Raw genomic sequence first — 22,441 nt, forward strand, 5'->3', positions numbered from 1 at the left:
ATTTTAGTATTTATTGTGTATATTTGATGTACTTCTGGATTCTAATTGAAGTTTAAATCCTCCCAAATCTCTTAACATGATATCAAATTTAACCGAGAATGTTTTATTAGTATCCCCCGACGACGGCGGCGGCAGGAACTTGTAGCTCCTTAGCAGCGTTGCCAACACAGTCTTCATGGACATCATGGCGTAGCGGTATCCTGTGGAAATTGATTTGAAATTCAGAATTCCTGCAATTTCTGCTGAACATGTATAATATATTAGTACACAATACTTCATACTAACCGATACAATTTCTTGGTCCTGAACCGAATGGAATAAAAGCGTGCGGATGATGTTTTACGTTGTCAAGAAATCGGTCCGGGTTGAAGACGTCGGCATCTGGACCCCAGTAGTGAGGGTTGCGGTGTAGGCACCACACATTTATACATACCCCGGTACCTTCCATCAGTTTTACACCTGATGCTAATCAACAAACAAATAAATAATATTCGAAATAGTGGAAGGTTGTTAATGAAAGCTGACGTGCATTAGTTAAAGTACACTTACGTAGTGTAATATCTTTCAATACTTTTCTTAACATATTTGGAACCGGTGGATACAGCCTCAAAGATTCATTAATAACAGCCTCCATGTACTTTAACTTTGGTAGGTCTTCTATCTCAATAGCTCTCTTCTCTCCAATCACTTCCAACAACCTGTTAACATTAGAAGCTCTTTGTAGCAAAAAATTGATAAATTAGAAACGTTGTACTCTTAATGAAGTTATCAACACTCACTCATTGTACAGTCTTTCCTGCACTTGTGGCTGCTGGGCCAGCAGACAACATACGAACGAGGCGGCCACAGTGCTGGTGTCGCCACCCGCCAACGCTAGCACCAGCATCTCTTCGCGCAGCTCCGCGACCGAGGGAGCACCTCCCGTACCTCTTAAACCTCCCGCACCCTCCGCACCCTCCGCACCGGGCGCATACATCAGCAACTCCATAAATGACTTCGGATGTTTTATATCTGGGAATACATACACTGTTTATATAAATTTATATTGCAACATTTTATTTGCGACCTAAATCTGATGCGCCGATGCCTCATGAGGGGGATAAGGAAAGGGATATGATTGTTCTTTGTTGCGACCTAACAGCACTCTTCATTAATGATGGTATAATGTTATGCAACTCACCCTTATTTTCAAACACACTGTTTGTATTTTGGTCCAATGATATCTTGGTATTGATTATCTGTAACAAAAACACTCGACAATCTAAAACTGTTCTTCTTTTAAATAATATCGAAATCATTGTATCGATTGTTACCTCATCAATAAAATCCCACATGACCCTAATACTCCTGTAGTAGCTGGTGTATGCGGGGTGCAGCTTGAAGACCGCCTCTACGGCCAGCAGCGGGTTGCTCATGCGCAAGACGGCGATGCGGCAGTACTCTTCGAAAGCGTATAGGAACTCGCTGCGCTCCTTCTCATTGCTCTCACCCAAAATCGACTCTACGCCAAAAACAAAATTTATACCAAAATTTCAACCACTGGTTTAATGAAACGACTACCAATAGTTTACTAAAAAAATAATTAAATGCACAAACCAGAAACAGACTCCAAAGTGTAAGTGGAGAGATACTTGGCAATGGAGATGACGCCGCGGCCCGCCGCCAACCGCAGTCGGTCTGACATCTCTGCGCTCTTTCTGCTGAATGTGGCGAAAAAGCCGCGGAGATGCCTCGTTGAGAACATCGGAGTTATCAGCTTGCGCCGCGACCGCCAAATGGTCACTGAGTTAAAAAGCAATTAAGCCAAAACAGCGGCATTCTTATGGGTGTCGTTGGAAGAAACTTGTAATAGACTTTGTTTCAGCAGTGCTTATATTGTAAAAATGAGACCTTTTGTTGCTTCTGTCGGCTCATCAAACCAACTTAATCTTTATTAACACTACTTTGAAATAGAAAGTGGGGAATGACGACTCACCGGGCGCACTGACCGTGCCGTTCCCACAGAGGTGGCGTAGGATGTCCGACACCGCTGTCTTTTCCAAGCACTGACGCAGCACCACCTCTGCCACCGCTGCATCCGATGTAACTATACAATAAAATGCTCCGTGCATCAGAACCTTTGGATCAAACTTTAACAACTGTTCTTATGATGTCTTTACTAATTCTTAATAGTGTGCCCATTTGATAAACTAACTTGTATAAAATGAGCGGCCGAGCCAAGCGGCGACAACACCTCCGTTCTCGATCGCTTCTCTACCTACAGCTGCAAGTACACTCATGCGATCTGAAACAATTTTTTTAAACCAATTTTATATCATCAGCACTACGTCTTTTTGCCCACAGACTTACGTTATACGGATGTGTTGCCAGTTGCGTCGGCACTGGTCCAGTCACAATAGAATAAGACACCTAAAAATTATAAAAAGCTATAGCTAGCCCTCACTAGCGTCGGTTCCGAGCAGAAGATAGGCGTGCCCGAGGAGAGGTATCGCGCGACGCCGGCTGGCCGGCTGCCCGCTGCACCGCTCCATGCGCCACATCCGACACTGCTCCCACACTAACCATAGAATGAAAGCTATCAACACCAATACTATAAACATTGTGATTCCTCCACTTTACTATTTAAGCCTGATAATAATGATGGAATAAGACACATCGAAGTAGATTTGCAACTTTTATAGCACAATTATAATTAATATAATCATCAGAACAAAAATAATTCTTGCTTTTATTGTCATAATAAATGTTATATTGCTACAAAATAAATGAGACTCAATTGGTAAAGTTTCGTAATTTTTATTCATTTTGTTTGTGAAGCAAAAACACGATGGTGGAATGTGTAGGGCGACATAAAGAAAGCTATATGGACTTTAACATTCAGTCTTCAACATTCTAACTATATCCCTGAACAATTTATTGATTTATACAAGTTTGAATAATTAATAACAATGTTTTATAATGTTTTACAACTTGAGTGCCAATAGGTCATACCATGATAGGGAAATGTTTATAACTAACGGGTTAAATTCATTAATCTAAGTTTTTTAATGGTCTAGATAAATATACAAATATGAGATCTTATTACATTTTCACATTTTAAAATATCTGTAATAAAATTAAGAGTTTTTAAGACATAATAAAATTAATTTACAAGTGAGCATCCCCATCTGTTCAGTGCATCTTATGTTAGCCATATATCTTAATCTTAAGCCAAATGGTACTAGTTCTAAACTTAAGGCAACTTACTGCTTAGATTTGAACAGGGGTGTGCATCAGTCTGATACATTACAAATACTATTCTTCTGAAATATGACTTGTAACTTTTAGTAATATTAAGGATTCAGATAGATGGAAAATATTGTTATTTTCATCTTTTTCTTGCCTTTACAATACCCTTACATAATTAATATTAGGTCCTTACATATGAAATTGGCGTTTTTCGTACTGGCCACTTTAATCACGAATTTCTCCTCTTTGGTAAGGAATTCCAAATTCAAATTTGTACAGCTATAGACTCATGTATTTGTGGTTCGATGACCGTCATTCATTTGTTTTTTTTCTTCTGTTTTTTTCTGTTTGCGTCACTCATTTTACAAAAAGGAAAACTTAAAATATCGCATTATTTACGAGTACGAGTTCCGCCGTGGCACTAGTGCTGCGGAAACGACTCGAAGGGTGAATGATGTGTATGGCGGTCGTGTTGCAAAAGAAAACACAGTTCGTTTTTGGTTCCAACGTTTTCGTTCTGGAAATTTCGATCTGCAGAACAAGCCCCGTGGACGGCCTGAGACTCAAGTTGATAATGAAGAGTTGAAGGCTATTGTGGAAGCGGATCCATCGCAAACCACGTCCGAGTTAGCTGCAGGCTGCGATGTTAGTGATAAAACTGTTTTACTTCACTTGAAGCAAATTGGGAAGATTAAAAAGCATGAAAGGTGGGTCCCTCACGAATTGACTGAAGCAAACCGACAAACGCGCGTCGACTGTTGCGTTACATTACTAAACCGGCACAATAATGAAGGTATTTTAAACCGAATCATTACCTGTGATGAAAAATGGGTTCTTTACGATAATCGGAAGTGCTCAGCGCAATGGTTGGATCCTGGCCAGCCAGCCAAATCCTTTTTTTTTTTTTTTTTTGTACGAGGGGAAATGCAGTTACGCACCCCTGCGCCGGGCCTGTATGTGCAGTGGCGCAGGGAGTGTGGGACTCGCCTAAAGTCGTTCGGCCATACCCACTAAAACCCCTCGGGCCCTCCATTCCGCCTTGTGGCTGGGTCACGGGAACACTTACGCAATCTTCCGCGACCCAGCCGGCGTTGTCCACTCGGACTCTCCTCTTGTGGGGACAAAGATGTAGGGAGTCCCCACAACACACGTCTTAAGGCGCACCCGATACCAGGCGCGCCTAGCACCCGAAGGTTTGGCGGGCGATGGGCCAATAGGCCGTCCATCGCCCGGAGCTCTGCCATTACGGAGGCAGACGGCGGGTGTGCGCCTGCTGCCTGCGCCCGTCGCGACGACGGCGAAGAGGGTCCGCGGCTGCGTCCTCCTCCCGCCGACGTTCCGCCGCCTCCTTCAGCGCCATCACCTCTTCGCAGAAGGAGGCGACAGCGTTCCAGGAGCTCTCGCTACCCACCATCGCGTTGACGACAGCGGGCAGCGAGAGGTCCGTCCCGATTTCTGCCACGAGTGCGGCGCGCTGGGCCGACCAGTGCACACACGACTCCAGAGTGTGCTGGGCCGAGTCCTCAGCGTGGCCGCACTCATGGCACCTCGCACTGGGCTCTCGCCGCGCAATCCGGCACAGATACGCCCCGAAACAACCATGTCCCGAGAGTACCTGCACCAGACGGAACGAGAGAGCCCCGTGCTTCCGACCCGTCCAGAGCTCGAGGACGGGCCGGAGCCAGCCAAATCCTGCCCCAAGCGAAAATTAACCCCAAAAAAGTTACTTGTAAGCGTTTGGTGGACTAGCGCCGGTATTGTTCATTACAGTTTTCTCAAATCTGGCCAGACTATTACGGCTGATGTCTATTGTCAGCAATTGCAAACCATGATGGAAAAGCTAGCGGCTAAATAACCTAGGCTGGTCAATCGCTTCACGCCACTGCTGCTTCACGACAACGCTAGACCACACACTGCGCAACAGACGGCTACTAAATTAGAAGAGCTTTAATTGGAAAGTCTAAGACATCCTCCGTACTCCCCGGACCTTGCTCCAACAGATTACCATTTTTTTCGAAATTTGGATAACTTCTTGCAAGGGAAAAAATTCAACTCCGATGGGGCAGTCCAAATCGCCTTCAAAGATTTTATTGATTCCCGTCCGACTGGTTTTTTTAGTAAAGGGATCAATGAACTACCTATGAGATGGCAAAAGGGCATAGAAAATAATGGTTCATACTTTGATTAATTAAATATATTATATTAAAAAATATTCGACTTTTTGTTCCTCCCATACAAACGCCAATTTCATATGTAAGGACCTAATAATCAGCTGTGAAGCGAAGGCGAAGCACGCTATAAGTACTATCGAAACTTGCTGAAATTAAGTACAACGTACAATTTTGGTGGTAGGTTTGCTACTTCTTACGACAAAAATACCATAATAGTTTGTAATTTACCTGTATAATACAGTTGGCTCAGCCCTGAACGTGTTTATGTCAGTTCAGTCAACCCTGGGCCACTTCCCCGTCCCCGTGCAGTTCCCAGCTCACTCCCGCCGCACTCACCACTCGCCACTCGTCACTGCATCAAACCACTCGTCAATCATACAAACAATGTAAGTTTTTATGCAATCAAACAAATCAGTTTTAAAAAACACCAGTACTATACAAATACTTTTTCTTTTTTATATTTTTATTTAATTTTTTTTTTTTGAAATTCTTTATTTTTATTTTCCTGCTGAAAGCAATAAAAATTTTATAAATTCATATGCATAAAAGCTATGCACTTAATTGTTATAACTTTACAGATGCAGTGCTTCATTTGCGTAATATATTTGGTAATATCCTGCAAGGCTCTGCCTTACGAAGACCGTGAAATATTACCATTTGAAAATAATGCAACGGTTTCATTGAATAACAGTGTACCAAGTGAACTTTCCAAAGACATGGACGCGGAGCCACAATCAAATGATAAAGTTAAAATATCAGCACTTGCAGATTCACCAAACCGCACGCAAACAAACGAAAGTGGAAATAATTTAGAGAGTGTTGACAAAAACAAAGTTATTGATGAAAAAATAATGAAGTCTCAAGAGGAACCTAATGCAACAACAATTAAGCCAACGAGTTCTTCAAATGATACAATTTTCTCTGGAATCAATAAAGAATACATAAAGTACATGATATCCGGAGCAAAAGAAACTGATCAGCTCTTTAGACCGATTATAAATGAAATGGAGGACATGAGTCAGATCGGAGACACCGATCGCCTGACCATCATCAATCCAACAGTCATTGTCAACTTCCGCGGCTCCATATGGAACAAAGATAGTGATATAAAATTAGCCCATAAAAAGAAGGACAAAAGGAAACCTGAAAATAAATTTGACTAATATTTCGGCATAATCAAACATGAAAGTATGAAACGAAGACGTACTCCTTCGTAAAGCTTAAAGTAATTTTTATACTATCATTGCAGTGTGTTAATATAAATAGTGAATTAATTATTTAAAAAACGGTAAAATCACGTCTTTAAATTTTTAAGAAATAACAATGTCGTAGTATGTTAAAAATATTTTATAGTTATTTAATTTAATATTATATGCAATGATGTTTAACGGTTATATTGTAGCACTATGTTTAATATAAATAAAGTCTTAAAAGATTGTTGTTTGTATTATTTTTTCCTGACTGTCGGAAAAGATGCCTCTTTTAAATTTGTTCAATAAATGTCGAGATTCTAAGAGTGTCGAAGTCTGTCGCAGTCTAAGAAGAGTACTAAGAATACCTGCCCATCAAAGTAAAAGAAGGTAAATAATAACGATAACTATATCTTGATGCAGCTTCAGATACGGCTGAATCTATCGATTAATAGCGATCCTTTTAACCTAGCCAAGTTTAGCATCGTAAAGAGTTTTTCTTTGTAAAATCCAATATTTTCTAACATTGTTAACGCGTCTTGCACTCTATTATTCTGAAGCGTATAATGAAAACAGGAAATTTACAACCTAGCTCAGGGTCAAATACCTCATTGCATTTTCAAAACATCATTATGATAAACAAAAGCAATAATTTTCATTCGTTTGATGCACCTTTTACAAACGCATGTCATAAGAAAAACGAGCAAAATAAGATACTAGAAAAATCACTGTACTGTTCGGTAGCGGAAGACTTATAATTGCGTATCAAGTTGCCAATAAATGTGCAAATGAATGCAGAATGAGCTCCGGATACTGGTAGTTCCCGTCTTAGAAGACAGGTTACTATTTCAACCATCACAAGGGTTGCCAACAATAAAGATAAAACCTCTTTCTGGTACATGTAACTGTTCAATAAGATAACGATGCGACAATTTGTGTATTTGGTGAATAGATTTAGATAAAAACAAGAGACTTAAGCCTTCATCACACTGTAATTAGTTTTTGTAATGTTCAATATGAGGAGTGATAGACATTCGGTTCGTACGGAAGTTATGTTGTTTGTAGAACTAATAACTTGCAGGTCACAATTTGCGTAGAGCAGAGCCTGTTCAAAGATTCGGTTCTTTTATATCAAGCCTAGATGTTGGCCATGCCTCCGTTCGCGCGGAATAAAAAAAATTTTAAAGGTAACCTTTGTGGTCTTCCAGACTGTTCTACACATATGCCAAATTTCGTGATACCCATTGAACCGTTTTAGAGGTATGTAATAACACATACATCCAAAGACTTGCATTTATAAAGTTAGTAAGATAAGTAAGAAATAAGTTTTTAAACAACATTTGTGTAAATTCGATTTAATGAAATTATAAATGATAACAAATTTAAGCAAGTTTCTCATGTTCTTCCAAATATCTTATTATAAACAGTAAGATATAACAAACATAAACGTTCCGATTCCTTGGCCACCCCTGGAGCAGTTCAGGTGGGTTCAGTCAACCCTCCCGTGGCCGGTGCTGGCAGCGCGGCGCAGTCGCCAGCCGTCACGGGGCCCGGCCACTCGTTCACTCACACTCGATTACAAGGTAAGACATCATACATTAGACGTTTTATTTTTCAATTAATTTGTAATAAGTTGGATATTACTCAACAACTTTCACGATTACTCTTAAGAACAGAATTTCGTGATGTGATAATCGTATGTCTTCTTTTGATAACAAGTCAATGACTTAGGCTGTATAGTGTTTATTTGCGGATTACTTTTACCATTATTATCTTCTGGTATACTGCGCATGTAAATGTCCCCGTCGATGATTTTGTTTAAAATTGTTTTATTCCAGATGCAGTGCTTCATCTGTTTTACCTACATGATAATACTGTGCACCGCACAGCCAGCCAGAGATCGGGCAGTAGCGACCCACGAAAAGCGATCTCTATTTAGAGATGTCATCGAATCCTTACGAATACGATCCCAGCTGCCCGAAGAAATCAATCACAACGATGATAATAACTTGTCTCAAAATGACGACAGGTACGGCTTCGACAACGAACCACCAGAACTTCCGAGCGACGCAGATTTTATACCGCGACGAAATGACCGGATCGAAATGCCTACACTGAAATACAGATTCCCTAAAAGTATTCAGCCAAATGGAAGCGAAATTAAAGTAGAAAACAAAAAAGAAGACATAGTTGTTTACGTGAATACGCCTTCAGAAAGATCTGAACCTAAACCCACGACACACAAACCAAAAAAGGAACCAAAACCAAATAGTAAAGTCAATTTTGTAAAACAAAATGAAAATGGTGAAGATACGACAGACGTGGCGAGTGGCTTGATAGACGATAGTTATAGACCTGTAATAAATAAAATGGAAGATTCAAGTCAGATAGGAAACAGAGAATATCAAACAGTCATCAAGCCGACTGTAATTGTGAATTTCCGAGGCACAGTTAGTCACAGAGACAGCGAGATAAGGTTGGAAAAGAGGAACAATCCCAAAAGGAAACAAGATATGGATTCTGCACGAAATATATTTAATATCAATCAAGAGATAAAATTAGAACGTCCAAATGGTACAATAGATGTGGAAGGATTGAGACACCTAAGCAGCGAAGTGAAGCAAGGCGTCAACGTACTCTCAGCTAATGTGAAGGAGAAAGTGGACGATGACATGAAAACGTGTGAGACGTTCGCCGCGCACGCAATCGGGCCCGCGCTACCGCAGGAGACCGACCGCAGCGGCCGGGACGATGGTGATGAAGACGACAATATCCTACAAATTGTAGTAACACTTTAACAGTCGCAGTTTAGTTATAAGACATAAATTGATAGTGTAGGACGTATACTTTGATTTAATTTCAAACAATGTGTTTGAAATTAAATCAAAGTTCTATTAAGATAAATATTAAAATAGGAACGAGGAGAAAGACTGAAAGTTGAATTTTTTACATCTCTTGTACATTCAATATTTCCCAGCGATTACTATTTTTAATGAATAATTAAATTAAGTTCTTAAAAATAATAAGGAACTTCGTTCCAAAAAGTGACACACAATTTTAATGTAAGAATGTCTATTACAATGCATTCATAAAGTATGCTCTAATAAGTAACTGTATTTTATTCACAACCTTAAACTTCAACAATAATTCAATTAATACGTGCAAAATGTCAACGGAAAATCTAAATCTTAGACGTAATAATTTATGAAAACCTGTTTTAATTTATTAGAGTGACCACGGTAGTTCTTTCAGTTTATTAAAAATTCTGATAGAGATTTTTATTGAGACGAATAAGCATTTATTCATAATTCACAATTAAGAAGAGCATTGTTCCTTCCCTTTTACGGTAAACATTAATCACGTCAGTTATCAGACGTCATAGTTAATGTCACGTTTATAAATAAATCCGTGAAAGTATACATAATCTTGGATTGGTCTAGAAAAAGGTAAATTACGTATTTACGTCTAACAGATTTATTCTCAAGCAAGAAATGTCGTGGGTGGACGTAGAAGACAAAAGAAACCCGGTTCTGATACCTTTGGAATGTGGATTTTTTCTAGATTTTTCATCAATAACAACAAAGCGTATGTATTGAATAGATTCATTCTGTAATACATCGCAACATTTTAAAGTGTCAATGTCAATTAATATGGTTACTTTGATCTAAACAAAAGTACCTTTCTACAAATATCAAGGATTGGAATTCGGTGCTTATTCTAATATCAAGTTCTATTGCTTTACAAATGTCAAGGTAGGCTTAACATTTCCGTCAATCGTCAGACCTTTTAGTTCATTATTTTAAATTAGTTCTTCTGATATGAGTGCGGCCAAATTACCAAATTTATAATTATCAATGTAAAGAGACCTTAAACTAAGTCGCCAGTATTTTATTCCTACGAAAAATGCAGAAGAACGGGGACATTCGTACAATCGCTGTTGCTAAGGATTTTACCATTGTACTTTATTGACTCTTGTGTTTTGAAATTCTATAGTCTAACGATCTGATCATTTGCTCTTGCATCTTATTAGCTAACGGAAGGTTGTGAAAAAATAATAAATTGTTCTTATATTTTCAGTGCTGATATTAAATCTATCAAACTCGGCATTACAGATAGCGGACAAGTTTTGCTTTTTGTGCTTTTAAATCAAGTCAAAACTTTAATTATCTCTTAAAATTTCATCACTTAACGCCCGTATGTGTCATTTGTTCGTTGTGTCATTGACCTCATCATCTTTTGAGATGCTATTATTATTTAATAATGTTTTGACTAATTCCAAATGAATAGTTAATGAATATCTCTTAGAATATTTATCCTAAAAAAGAATGGTCGTTGTTAAGGTACCGTTTCTGACTCTATATTCGCAGCCCACGTTACCCGTATTTTGAAACATTTATTTTGTAATAACGCCTTAAATGATTTTTGCTTAGAGTGTAACTGTAAACCACCGATTGGATAAACAAATCTGCTAACTATGGGTGACATAAAGCAAATTACTGAAATAATAAAATAACCTATATTATTTCAAATTTAAAATATAATCTCTACACACATATCTACATACAATCCAAGATTCAAGAGATGAAATAAATAGTTAAATAAAATACTCCGATGTAGCAGTCAGTGTAAGTTTATTCACATTTACGACCATTTAATTTCACCCCGGACAAAAAACTTTCATAATCTGAATGTTTAATAAAAATTGGATGTTTTTTATCCCATTACATTTGTGTAAAATAATTTATCTCCGACTAATTACATTAAGGCCATAACAAATTTATTGCCTAAATAAACCGGAATTAGACAAGTCAGAGATCAACGATCTGATCATTTTACTCTATCACTGTTACCGTGACCGCTGCGATCACTGTCAAAACAAATGTATAAATACATATTGTTGTCTCTATTCTTTTTAAGAGAATAAGAGAGATGACATGTTTATCTGCAGATGTTTCGGTAGTGGGAATTCAATGTGTCCACCGCACAGGTCGATGGAACTGGTTAGATGACGCATCTCAAATCATTTTGACAATTTAATAAATCATCAATAGAACTTTGTACAACATGTTGTTACATTAAAATCTTAAGTTCAATATAACTACCGTAACATTCGGGATCTTAAATAAATCAGAAAGTAATTTTATCAAGTAGATAAATATATTTTAATACATATCTATTTTTAAAATTGACTTATACAAAAAATAAGAGAGTTATTTTATATTCGAATTGTCTTAACTCTAGACATAATATGAGCTGTTGACGTACACTAATTAAAAATATTAAATTAAAAAAGGAAGCTTAAAAAATGTTCGTCAGATTCAGATATCAAAACTTGTCGTAATTTTTCAAAAAGTCAGCGGTCAAGTTCAAGTTCGTCTCAACTAGTGCGGCGCGGAATTGTTGTCGAGTTGTGTCGATAAAATACATACATCAACTATTTTATTACCCTTTTTCATACTATGCTCAATGTACATTAATTTTCTTTATATTTAACATTTCCTTATCAAAAACAATAATAAAGTATTGTTTTGTGATAAAAATAAAAATTAATGTATAAAATATTACTTACACTTTACTTTCAAATGATTAAATTTGTCTATTTAAAAGAAATAACGATAAAAGTAATGATCTTTTTCGAAAAAGAAAAATTTAAAAAGTCATTCAGACTTTCACATTTCCCATCCTTAGTTCCTTACCACGAGAACTCGATTCTAAATCGCCATCGAGAAAAGTTAATATTTTTATGTTAACTTCATAAGTCGATAGTAAATTTAATTTATCAATTTGCTTATTAAAGCACTACAAGCAATACAAAAGTCCCGTTCTAAAAATAAAATAATACTGTGAGATACCCAGACGAAACAAATTGCTAGACTCGTGACAAAAACAATAATTGGAGCTTAAATCTCGAGTCTCAGCTAAAGGTTACTAGACTAGGTGATTGTTACCAATTCAACTTAGCAGAGTTGAATGATTGAACGATTACAATAATGAAGTTGCACAAAAACTTTCAAACTAGTAATTAAAATGCAGAGACTATGTGTTTTTTGTTTTTTTTTTTTAATAAATTTAGTATTCTTAAAATATCACAGTTATTTTATTATCTTAAATCCAATATTTAATGCGAAGAAAACAAGTATTTTCTTGGAGTCAATTTTCGTTTCTAAAATGAAACGACATTTTTAATTTTCGCTATCTGCGTGCCTTCTGATTATTTGTAGCGCCTCTCTATTCGTTCCTCGCTCCGAGGCGAGAGTAACACGTAGTAGGTGCGCGAAATAAGATTAAGCAAAAAGCTTGTGGGTCCGCGGCGAGTGTCAAACACGCCTCGACCACGGGCCAGTGCGCGCGTTTGTAATACAACTGTTCTTATTGTTTTTTTTTATTAAATAAATCGAGGCAAAGGCGAGATGTCACAAAAGCTGGTGATTACGGTAAGTGAGTCTTGATTCTTTATGCACTTGTCGTAGCCCACAGGTATGCGGCGGGACCGGCTCAAGCGTTTCTTTTATATTTATTTATTACAACCTTTTAACACTGCATCCAATATTTTTGATCTTTTACATGTTTTATGTGTTGTTTTACCTATCATTTTGATTCGCTCCTACCGCAAAAAACAACGCAACAATCGGTGCAGGTTTGTCGCTGCAAGTTGTTAGATGCGATTCCATTCAACGAATACAAGGCATAACGGTTGTGCGAAGAGATTTTCTGGTCGACTCGATTTTGCTTAGAAACGGATCACCTGATTGCTTATTAACTCTCCTCATCTGCAACAAGCTGGACTTACTCTTGAGTTGTACTCAAGAGCACTTGCAAGATAGGCATCTAACTGAAATTACATAATATGTTTCATTCCTATCAATCGATTTAAGGGAAACAAAATTATAAGACGCTCGTTGCTTATGAATTATGGAGGCAGTGTACGTTTTTTAGTTCGTCTCACGTAGCATGCATCTTGCCAAAAAAACTCTGATAAAGTGCACATGTGTTAGTGACTCCAACCTAAATTCTGCATTGTATTGTTATTTCTATATTTAGTCAAGGGGCCAGTAAATTTCTTTTGATTTTGCTTGTCCCGTTTTATGTCAAGTACTTATAAACAAGCTCGTTGATGCCCAAAACCTAAAACCTGACAGTCGAAATTTACTAGTAAATATAATATGGAATTAATTTATGATTCGAAGTCACATTTTTCAAAATTATCATGTCTCCAAGTGGTTGAACTTATTTACTTTTTATTTATGTATTACATTACAAAATCATTACAACATTTTAATGTAACGTAATACAATTAGCTAAGAAACAATTTTCAACATTATTAAAATGAAACAGGATCTATTACATCATTAAGTAGAAATAGATCTAATTATTATCCAAACGTTCAAAATCAGTGTAACTAATAGACTTGTATTAACTTAATTTAAGATATTTAATTCCGTGTGTGGCAGAACAACCTGGTCGTAGCCTTGACGCAGGACGCGCTTTGATTTTTAATTTACCGTTTATTACTTCATTAAAGATTTTTTTAATTGACGTTCCACTGACGTCTTCTAAATGAGTACCTACTGCTTCATTCACTGTCGAATATTTCTATGATCTAAATAATAATAATAGTAGGAAACCGTAATATTCTTTATAGAAAATTAAAATTTTAAATTCAAATATACATAGAGAATAATAAGCAAAGAATATTGTCGGTAACAAATGTGCCGGTGAATAATATCAGCAATACTATAAAAGTACTGAGAATAATGTATACTTACGATAAGCAAAGAGGGTATTAATGTTGTGTGTGACTTGCACTCCGCCTCCCTCGTGCATCAAAACCATTATTTTATTGAAAAAGCTGTGATTAAATTAAAATATAAATAACGTCGAGATGGACCGACAAAGTCGCACGACACAAACTTATGAAAGTCATTGTGATTAATACTCAGGTCATTGCTCCTGATCCTTTGCGAATTTCGTCAACACAACATGCCTTTATATCGACATAATTTAGTCACTCTATTTTGGATAAATAAGCGTAGGTTTCTGAGACCAAAATTTACGTTTAAAACATATTGTTATGTCTGTTTTGTCAAAGATTATGACAGAGATGACGATATGTTTTATACAGAGATAAAGGTCTCAGAAACCAACCGTAACAGATTTATCCTCATCAATGTAGGTATCCGCTGTCTGTTGAGATAATTAAATACAGTCATAATATAAATATTCATTAGGTTTTATTATTTGCTTTAAAATTGGCGCTTCTAAATTATTCTCCGGCTTCGTTTGATTGACGATTTTTTTTTTATATTATCAATGCCAATTCCTCCCTCTGTCTCCAATTACCCAACTGTCTCACTATAATCTCTAACTTTACCTAAAATGAAATGAATTTATTTAATAGTCTTATAAAGTTTACCAAAAATTTATTAGCTGTAGATTTTTTGTACATTTTCTGCTATCAAATTAAAGAATAATCATTTTTTTTTTTTAATTCGATTGTATTATTATATATTAATATTACAATATTTCCAGTGCGTTCAGGTAATGTAATACACACGTGTCAGTTTTGTGTAACAAGTTATCCGCTAGCTTTATGTAACAGATGACATTGAATATTTTCACTTTTAAGTATTCAAATCAAAGTAATTGAATTTGCAAAACCCATTCTTTGCATCGAGTCCATGCTGAGCTCCCACGGTAGCTAAGTTAGGTGAGATTAGTTGCAGTACTGCAAACTTTCCCAACGAAAGATTTAAAGCGTTCTCTATATTCCTGCGAACAAGATCACGTCCGGTACCTTAACCTGCATATTATTATCAAACCTTGCTGTACTGAGCTTAATAACTTTGCTATCTGACTCATTCTATTGTTTAATTCATGAGAAGTTACAGATGTATGCTTGTAAGTACTTCACTTAGATTCATACTTAGCAGACCGCATTGAGACCGGGCTTTCTAGTTATTGTGCCTTTACTGTGTTTCGTGAAGGTGTGAATATGTCACTATAATAAAATCCTATTTAATTTTTATTCAAGCTTAAATGTTAACATGTTAAAAACTATAACTTAATAAACATATGTAACTTACTCGTAATTCGATATTACTGTTTTACCTTCACATTTCAATTGCGTAACAACCAAAGGAAACTTTCTCTTAAATAAAACTTTCCGATTGTTATCATTATGTAGATGAGCGATTAATTTAATGACATCGATAAAAACAAATTGAACGGAATCTAATTTAATGCATTGTCTTCGTATGTTAAACATACAACAATATATTACAAGTCAGACTAGTTAGTTATCGTCAAAATTATTTACTAGCTGTCGCCCGCGTCCTCGTCTGTAAAAATATCAACTGAATATGTAACCTATATACTATGCCAGACTGTAATTTATTACTGTTACAAATTTCATCCAAATTAGTTCAGTTTTTTTGGAGTCACGTGAACCATTCAAACTTACGCATTTATTATATTGGTAAGATTCATCCGTTACATTGTTTTGTTTTCTTAATCTAAATGATTGAAATGACAAAATCTTTAGTGAGAATTTAAAATACTAAATCACACTCAGGTGCCTCTTGTATAAATTATTATGACGTATAAGCGCTGCTGGCAATAGCTGCGAAGATGGAGCGGCGGCCGCGCGACTGCGGCGATCGCGCTGGCTCAGACGGCCTCATTGCTTTCACCAATTACTTCTCTGTCCGATCAAAAAATAAACATATTTCCTATCTGTACTTCGTGGTAAACTTTCTAATTCAATAAAAATTGGGCATTAAAGCGAAATCATTGCCCGATACTTTGGTATAAAACAACGAAATATTTTAAAATGTTCTTTGCTCATGAGACCGACATCCGTTCCCATTGCCCACTTGCATAAGCTGTATCAATTAGTATGCAAGTTATTATAACTCAAAAACATCAAGGTCGCGATAGAAAGTCGGTTGAGTTATTAGCTTCCTCGCGACTACGAGCCAAGCTCAGCTATTTATTGAATATCTCGAGCAAGTAAAAGCCGCAGAGTCTAGAAGAAAGTTAACAGCTACTTCACTTAAAATGTTATTATCTAGCACATCGTGGATATTTTGATTTCCAGACTTACTTATTTTCAAAATTGCGATTCTAATGATCACTACAAAAACCTACTAATTTCTGTATCAGGTGTACACTTATTACCTATTTTGTACTTATGTATTTAGATAGAATACATGATAACAATCAACGTTATTCGACAAAAAATGTAATAACTTGTCCGTTCCTAATACACATGTGTGCGTAGCCGATCTTCGATCAAAAATAGCCAAGTCCTTTAATAAAACATGTCTAATAATCCAAAATTAAGGCTAAGTTCACACGCCGCGCTGTATCGCGCATAAATCGCGTCCTCGCGCTAAAGATCAACCTACATATTATATACAAATAGGCGCCCGGCGACGCGTAGGTCATGTGAACTCACGCTAAATCATGGGTAGAAATGATGTTAGCCAGATGAACATCTAAACGCATTTGAACATTAGATGTGTTTCAACTAGCCGACAAGACGCGCACTATTTGGAACATCGAAAGCCAAGAAAGCTGACACGGTCATTCAAGCCGCACTTGTTTGATCGACAAACATTTGTCTAAGATATGGTCACACGGCTTTATACTACTAACTAGAAAATGGTACAAATGTCATTATCTATTTTTGACTCAACTTTTTTATTCGACTATACAAAAACTATTACGCTTATTTTCAACACGTGAGTACTTTAGCCACTCCTTCAATTTAGGATTAAATATTACTGAACTGGGCCACTTGTCTTTACTAAATATGTATGTAATTATGTTTTGTTTGACCTTTCAGTTGGTGTTTGCGTGCGCGGCGCTACAGGTCGCCACAATGCCGGCGAACGTGTAAGTTGCCTTTGTTTTTGATTCTGTTGCTAAAATAAAATACGTCTTTTTGATATATCAATGCCATTAATATAATAATAGTTGAAAATTTTAAAAATATGGATTATGTAGATAATGTCAAACAGTATAAAATTTATTAGATTGCAGTAAAAAGTGTTGTTTAGTATTTTATTGGATTAATTTTTAATAATGACAATGTAGAACAAAGCCACTAAAACGACTCCACTTTTATCTGTTACTTAACATTCACCACCGCCTCATTAGCACTCACCGCGCGACGCAATGCATTCGCACAAACTAACCTTGTAGTGTACAAATCTACGGGACAGTTCTACGTTATAAAAGTACGCTCCACGCTGGGTCAGGTATGCTCATTCATAATATTATCCAAAAGCACCGCTACACTGTACAGTGCACGCAATATTAATCCGCTTGGGCTTGGTGATCGACTGCGATGAAGAATTCCTATAAAAATATACGTATGTATATTTCAGACCTTCAACGCAGACCATAAGAGAAGAAACGACAAACAAATTCAACGTTCAACAGTCTGAAGAAAATAACGAAAGATCTTTGTCGCCATCCGACAGTACGACGAATTCTAATACTGATAAAATTCTTGAGCAAATCGAAACTATCAATCAAGGTTTGAGCGATCCTGATAAGCAAAATGTAGCCTCCAGCAGACGACCGCAAACTGGAGGTGAATACATCATTGACGAAGGCACATTTGATAAAATACAACAAATCGTGGCGTCCATTAAGCCTCGCCCGTTCTCACAAAAACAACAAGTTGATAACTACGTAAATAATGTTGAAGATTTAAGCCAAAGTCTTGCAAGATCAAAAGCATTAAGATTTGATTCAAGTTCGATCAATAATGACATCTTGCCCGCAATGCCTTTGCCTTACATTACTACCATGCCTGTTATGATTATCCCCTCCACGACTGATTTATTTAATACAAAGAGTGCACTGAACTCTTTACGACCGACCAATTATCTAACAAGACAAGATTCGTCATCATTCCCATTTCAATTTCAATGGCCGCTCGCCTCATTTTTTCCAATATTAGTTAAAGATCCCCTGCTTGGATTTTTGCACGGCGGAGGATGGAACAATTTTTTTGAAATCGGGCAAAGCGCCGACGTCTGTAGTCGACGACAGAAGTCACATGATGCGAATATTATCGAAAGTGACATTTTTGGCGACAGTATTGAAAACAGATCAAGTGATGATTCTCCACATGTAACTAACATAAAACGTCACGCAAGGGTAACTCGTTCTCTTAAAAAACGAAATATTCCCGCACCGAGTCCCGTACAAAATGCAGACAATGGGAAGAAGTCGAAAAAAGTTTCTATAAAGCCACTCCTAACACGAACCAAAACCAAGAAGCCGCAAGTGGAACAGGAAAAGGAAGTAATTGAAAACGATGGAGACCTGCGTTTTCCTTTTAGCGATTTTACCTGGTTCGGTAACAAAAAACCTGTAGCACCTAGCCCAGGTTTCTTTATAAATAAAATGAAGGTGAGAAGGGGCGGCGTGGCCATTGCCGGGCCGGGCGGCGTGGCGACGGCAGGACGTGGCGGCACTGCCATCGTCGGCCCGGGCGGGCTGGCCTACACGCAGCCCGGGGGCCTCGCCGTCGCTGGACCCGCTGCACGCGTCATCGCTTTATCACCGTACACCGACCTAACATCACTCGTATCACGCCTTCATCAACAATCCCTAGATGGATCGATGCCGAGATCATTTAACCCATTGTCCGAAGGAAGACTTGTTGCTACCGGTCCAGTCATTTACTATCATCCGTATGAGGAGAGATGATTTTGGTCTTTGTTATTTCATGCTATTCTAAATGAACTAACATATATTTGTTTTACTCGCTCACTAGATACTACAACGTCCCACAAGAAAGTACAAAGAATATTAGAAGAAACTTGGATACCAATGATAGAGCCGAATATTACTACAACGGAATGGATTTTGAGGAAGGATTTTCTGAAAATTCTACGATCGTCATACATTTAAAGCCCAGGGCACACGCCCTAACTGGACCTTATGGAATTGCGATTGCTAATCCGATATCACAGGTGATAGTGGGGAGAAACAAACAGGTGGCCGTAGCCTACGACCCCGAGGCGACGGCGGTGGCCGGCCCGGGCGGCATTGCGCACGCGCAGTCAGACCTCTACCTCTATGACTTTAAAACGGACTAAAAGGATTGACTTATTCGAATTATATGAATAATTAGTTTCCAAAAATATCTTCGACCACGTGCTTGAAGCTATTTTTCGAATTTTGTAAAATCGACTAATAACACTAAAGTTAAAAATAAAAATGAAATGAAATGATTTTTTGTTTTATTTCAACCACTTTAGACTTTTAGTTACTTTTGTGTCTTCTGGCTGTTTCGTTTTAAATATGAAATAAAGTGAGTTTTATTTTTTTATTTATAAAAGAAATAATAAATTAAACAGAATAAAAAAATGTAAGTTTTTAACACAAAGAGATATAAAAATATTAATTTTTAAACAAAAGTACCCTACTTTAAATGTGACTACATTCACATCATTGACTTTAAAATCATACATTTAGTAGAAGACTGACAAAGTGCTCTCCATATTATATAGTTTGATCAGAAGGTAATAAGGTTTATATATATATGTATTAATAAAGTTGATACTTTATAGGGCGTCTACACAATATCTACCATTTTACGGAGGCGCCAAAGGTCAATACTTAGAAGTACAGAAAGACACAAAAGGATTTGTCGTAAGCGAAAAGATAGTAGCAGAAGAGAGCATTAGCAGCGAGAACATAGTGAAGAACAACGACGACAGCCTGCTGACGCGGGTGCTCGCCACCAACCTGCTCAGCCTGCGCACGCTCGCCGGCAGCGCGCTCAAGCTACTCACGCTGGGTAGGAGGACCGGCTCTTTGAATAACAACAACAGAGCTCGCTTTAGGACGCAGCTCACCTCGCTCAGCGACACCGCCTCCAACACGGTCAAACTGATCGATGAGATTGGTGAGAACATCGACGCACTTTTCAACGCCAACATGACGATGCTGCGCCGCTATGAGGACGACGATGACGACGATGATGTAAGTAACCATCACTTAGATTAATTTACAAATTGATTAAATATAAATCAGTACAAAGTAACTTATATAGAAACGGCTAAAACACTCACGTATATATATCCGGTGTCCAGTGAGCGACGGGCCGCGTCCGCGAAATAATACCAATCCCACTCACCCTGATGAAGAGCCCCCGAAGGGCTCGAAACTAGTCGGTGACGACACCGGATATATATACGTGAGTGTTTTAGCCGTTTCTATATAAGTTAGTGATAATGTCTCACGAAAGTTTGAATAATTTAACAGTACAAAGTAAAAATTTAACTACGGGTCTTTTTTTGATTGAAAGATACGAGATAATTTGAATGTAATTTCAATTTAAACAATAAGGAAAATTAAAGCTAGCATTTTTGTTGCCAAATTTTCTATTCATGAATAAATCAGAAAAGCGTTTCAAAAGATATACAAAGTTTTGCTTGTGGATTCCAGGTGGGTGAGGAGGGCGACGAGGGTATCAGCGTGGACGCACCCGAGCACGACGACGACGAGGACGAAGATGCGGCGCTCGGAGACGCGCGCATCGCAGAGGCCAAGCCTATAGGTTAGTAGATGTTAAACAAAATTGTATATAGACCGTACTTTATAATTCTCTATGTAGAGAGCATGAATCTCAGTACGGAAGCTAAATAAACTCTAAAGACTTGGTAAAAGTAAGACAATAATATATATAATATAACTTACATGAAATAATTCCTGACATTCATTATTTAAGGACTGGCGGTGATCGGCGAGACGGGTCTGGCGGCGGCGCGGCCGGTGGGCACGGCTGTGGCGACGAGCGGCGTGGCGCTGGCGCGGCCTGTCGGCACCGCCATCGCCGGCATCAACCCCGCTCTGCTTGGCATCGACTTCCAGATCAACCAGCTGCGCCGCAGCTTGCAGCCGCGCAACAAGAAGCACTAAACCTCTCTCATGTCTAACAAATGTTAAATGTGTCTCGAGTAAACTGTAAATAACAATATTCTATACATTCAAAATCCTCGATATTACCTTTTGTTTATTAATTAATATTCTGTCGCAAAGTTGTAAAAAATGTGATCTATTCCACTCATTGGTTTTAAATTATTGACGATTTTTATTTATTAAATAAAATTAAGTAAATTATTTCTTAAACAATTGTTTTTGTTATTATAGGATTTATAAAGTTTTACAGTGGTAGATCCCGCAACAACAATATTTGTTGGCTGCACGAATACAAATACGATCGATCGGTGATACCACGAACACGCAGAAGACAGGGGTGAAGTGGAAGTAATTCCGCTTCTCGTCTAATGTGTGCGGTGCCGGAGGCCTAATTTTAGTCCTCTTTCCCTTTCCACCCTTTTCTTACTAGGATAGGATGGGATGGGTAAGTGGATTTGGCGGAAGAGGGGACGCATAGAAAGGGCAAATATCCTCTTTTTGTTCGTCCCCTTCTCCGTTGTCTAAAGGTAGGCCACGCATCTGCATTTGCTAATGTCTATGGGCAACAGTCGCCTCGCTATTTCGGCGAATTCAGGTGGCCGTTTGCACGTTTGCCACCTTTTGATACAAAAAAAACTTGACCCTAAATTACGTGCACGACGAACGTTGAATTAGACAATTACTCGCAACGCCTGTGATTTTTAAAATAAACTCTTTTATGTTTCCCTTAATAAAACTAATAGGCGTTAATTTATTGTTAAGCGCCTGTTATAAATTAATACCTACAAGGGATTTGTATACAAAAATTACGTCAGAGAATTAAAACTTCATTATTCGACATGTACGAAATTGTTTATTCCCCGTAGGAGAAAAGTCAATGCGTCATTGGACAGGTATAGCAGGAGC

The 22,441-nt window shown here is 37.7% G+C and overlaps 4 protein-coding genes across 4 annotated transcripts; 3 read left to right on the top strand and 1 right to left on the bottom strand.

Annotated features, from left to right (window-relative positions):
• Positions 1-3: 3 nt before the first annotated feature.
• LOC106709804 (cytochrome P450 4c21) lies at positions 4-4,642 on the bottom strand. The gene is made up of 10 exons (XM_045678446.1): positions 4,486-4,642; positions 2,195-2,284; positions 1,976-2,086; positions 1,597-1,782; positions 1,314-1,501; positions 1,181-1,238; positions 780-1,011; positions 550-698; positions 286-465; positions 4-200 (listed from the first exon to the last, which is right to left on the bottom strand). Exons 1-10 carry the CDS (start codon positions 4,640-4,642, stop codon positions 4-6), a joined length of 1,548 nt encoding a protein of 515 aa, XP_045534402.1.
• A 1,053-nt stretch (positions 4,643-5,695) lies between these two features.
• On the top strand, positions 5,696-6,676 carry LOC106709908. Its single transcript, XM_014501824.2, has 2 exons — positions 5,696-5,785; positions 5,978-6,676. Exon 2 carries the CDS (start codon positions 5,978-5,980, stop codon positions 6,560-6,562), a length of 585 nt encoding a protein of 194 aa, XP_014357310.2. The 5' UTR covers positions 5,696-5,785; the 3' UTR covers positions 6,563-6,676.
• Positions 6,677-8,105: 1,429 nt separating this feature from the next.
• LOC106709900 lies at positions 8,106-9,447 on the top strand. Its single transcript, XM_014501819.2, has 2 exons — positions 8,106-8,172; positions 8,428-9,447. The coding sequence occupies exon 2, from the start codon at positions 8,428-8,430 to the stop codon at positions 9,385-9,387; it is 960 nt and encodes a 319-aa protein (XP_014357305.2). The 5' UTR covers positions 8,106-8,172; the 3' UTR covers positions 9,388-9,447.
• Positions 9,448-12,903: 3,456 nt separating this feature from the next.
• LOC106709854 lies at positions 12,904-21,674 on the top strand. Its single transcript, XM_045678447.1, has 7 exons — positions 12,904-13,023; positions 17,436-17,485; positions 17,980-19,312; positions 19,366-19,670; positions 20,182-20,596; positions 21,062-21,173; positions 21,345-21,674. Exons 1-7 carry the CDS (start codon positions 13,000-13,002, stop codon positions 21,533-21,535), a joined length of 2,430 nt encoding a protein of 809 aa, XP_045534403.1. The 5' UTR covers positions 12,904-12,999; the 3' UTR covers positions 21,536-21,674.
• Positions 21,675-22,441: the final 767 nt, after the last annotated feature.

Source organism: Papilio machaon, chromosome 6 (assembly GCF_912999745.1).
Source record: "Papilio machaon chromosome 6, ilPapMach1.1, whole genome shotgun sequence".
In the NCBI taxonomy this organism is placed as follows: domain Eukaryota; kingdom Metazoa; phylum Arthropoda; class Insecta; order Lepidoptera; family Papilionidae; genus Papilio; species Papilio machaon.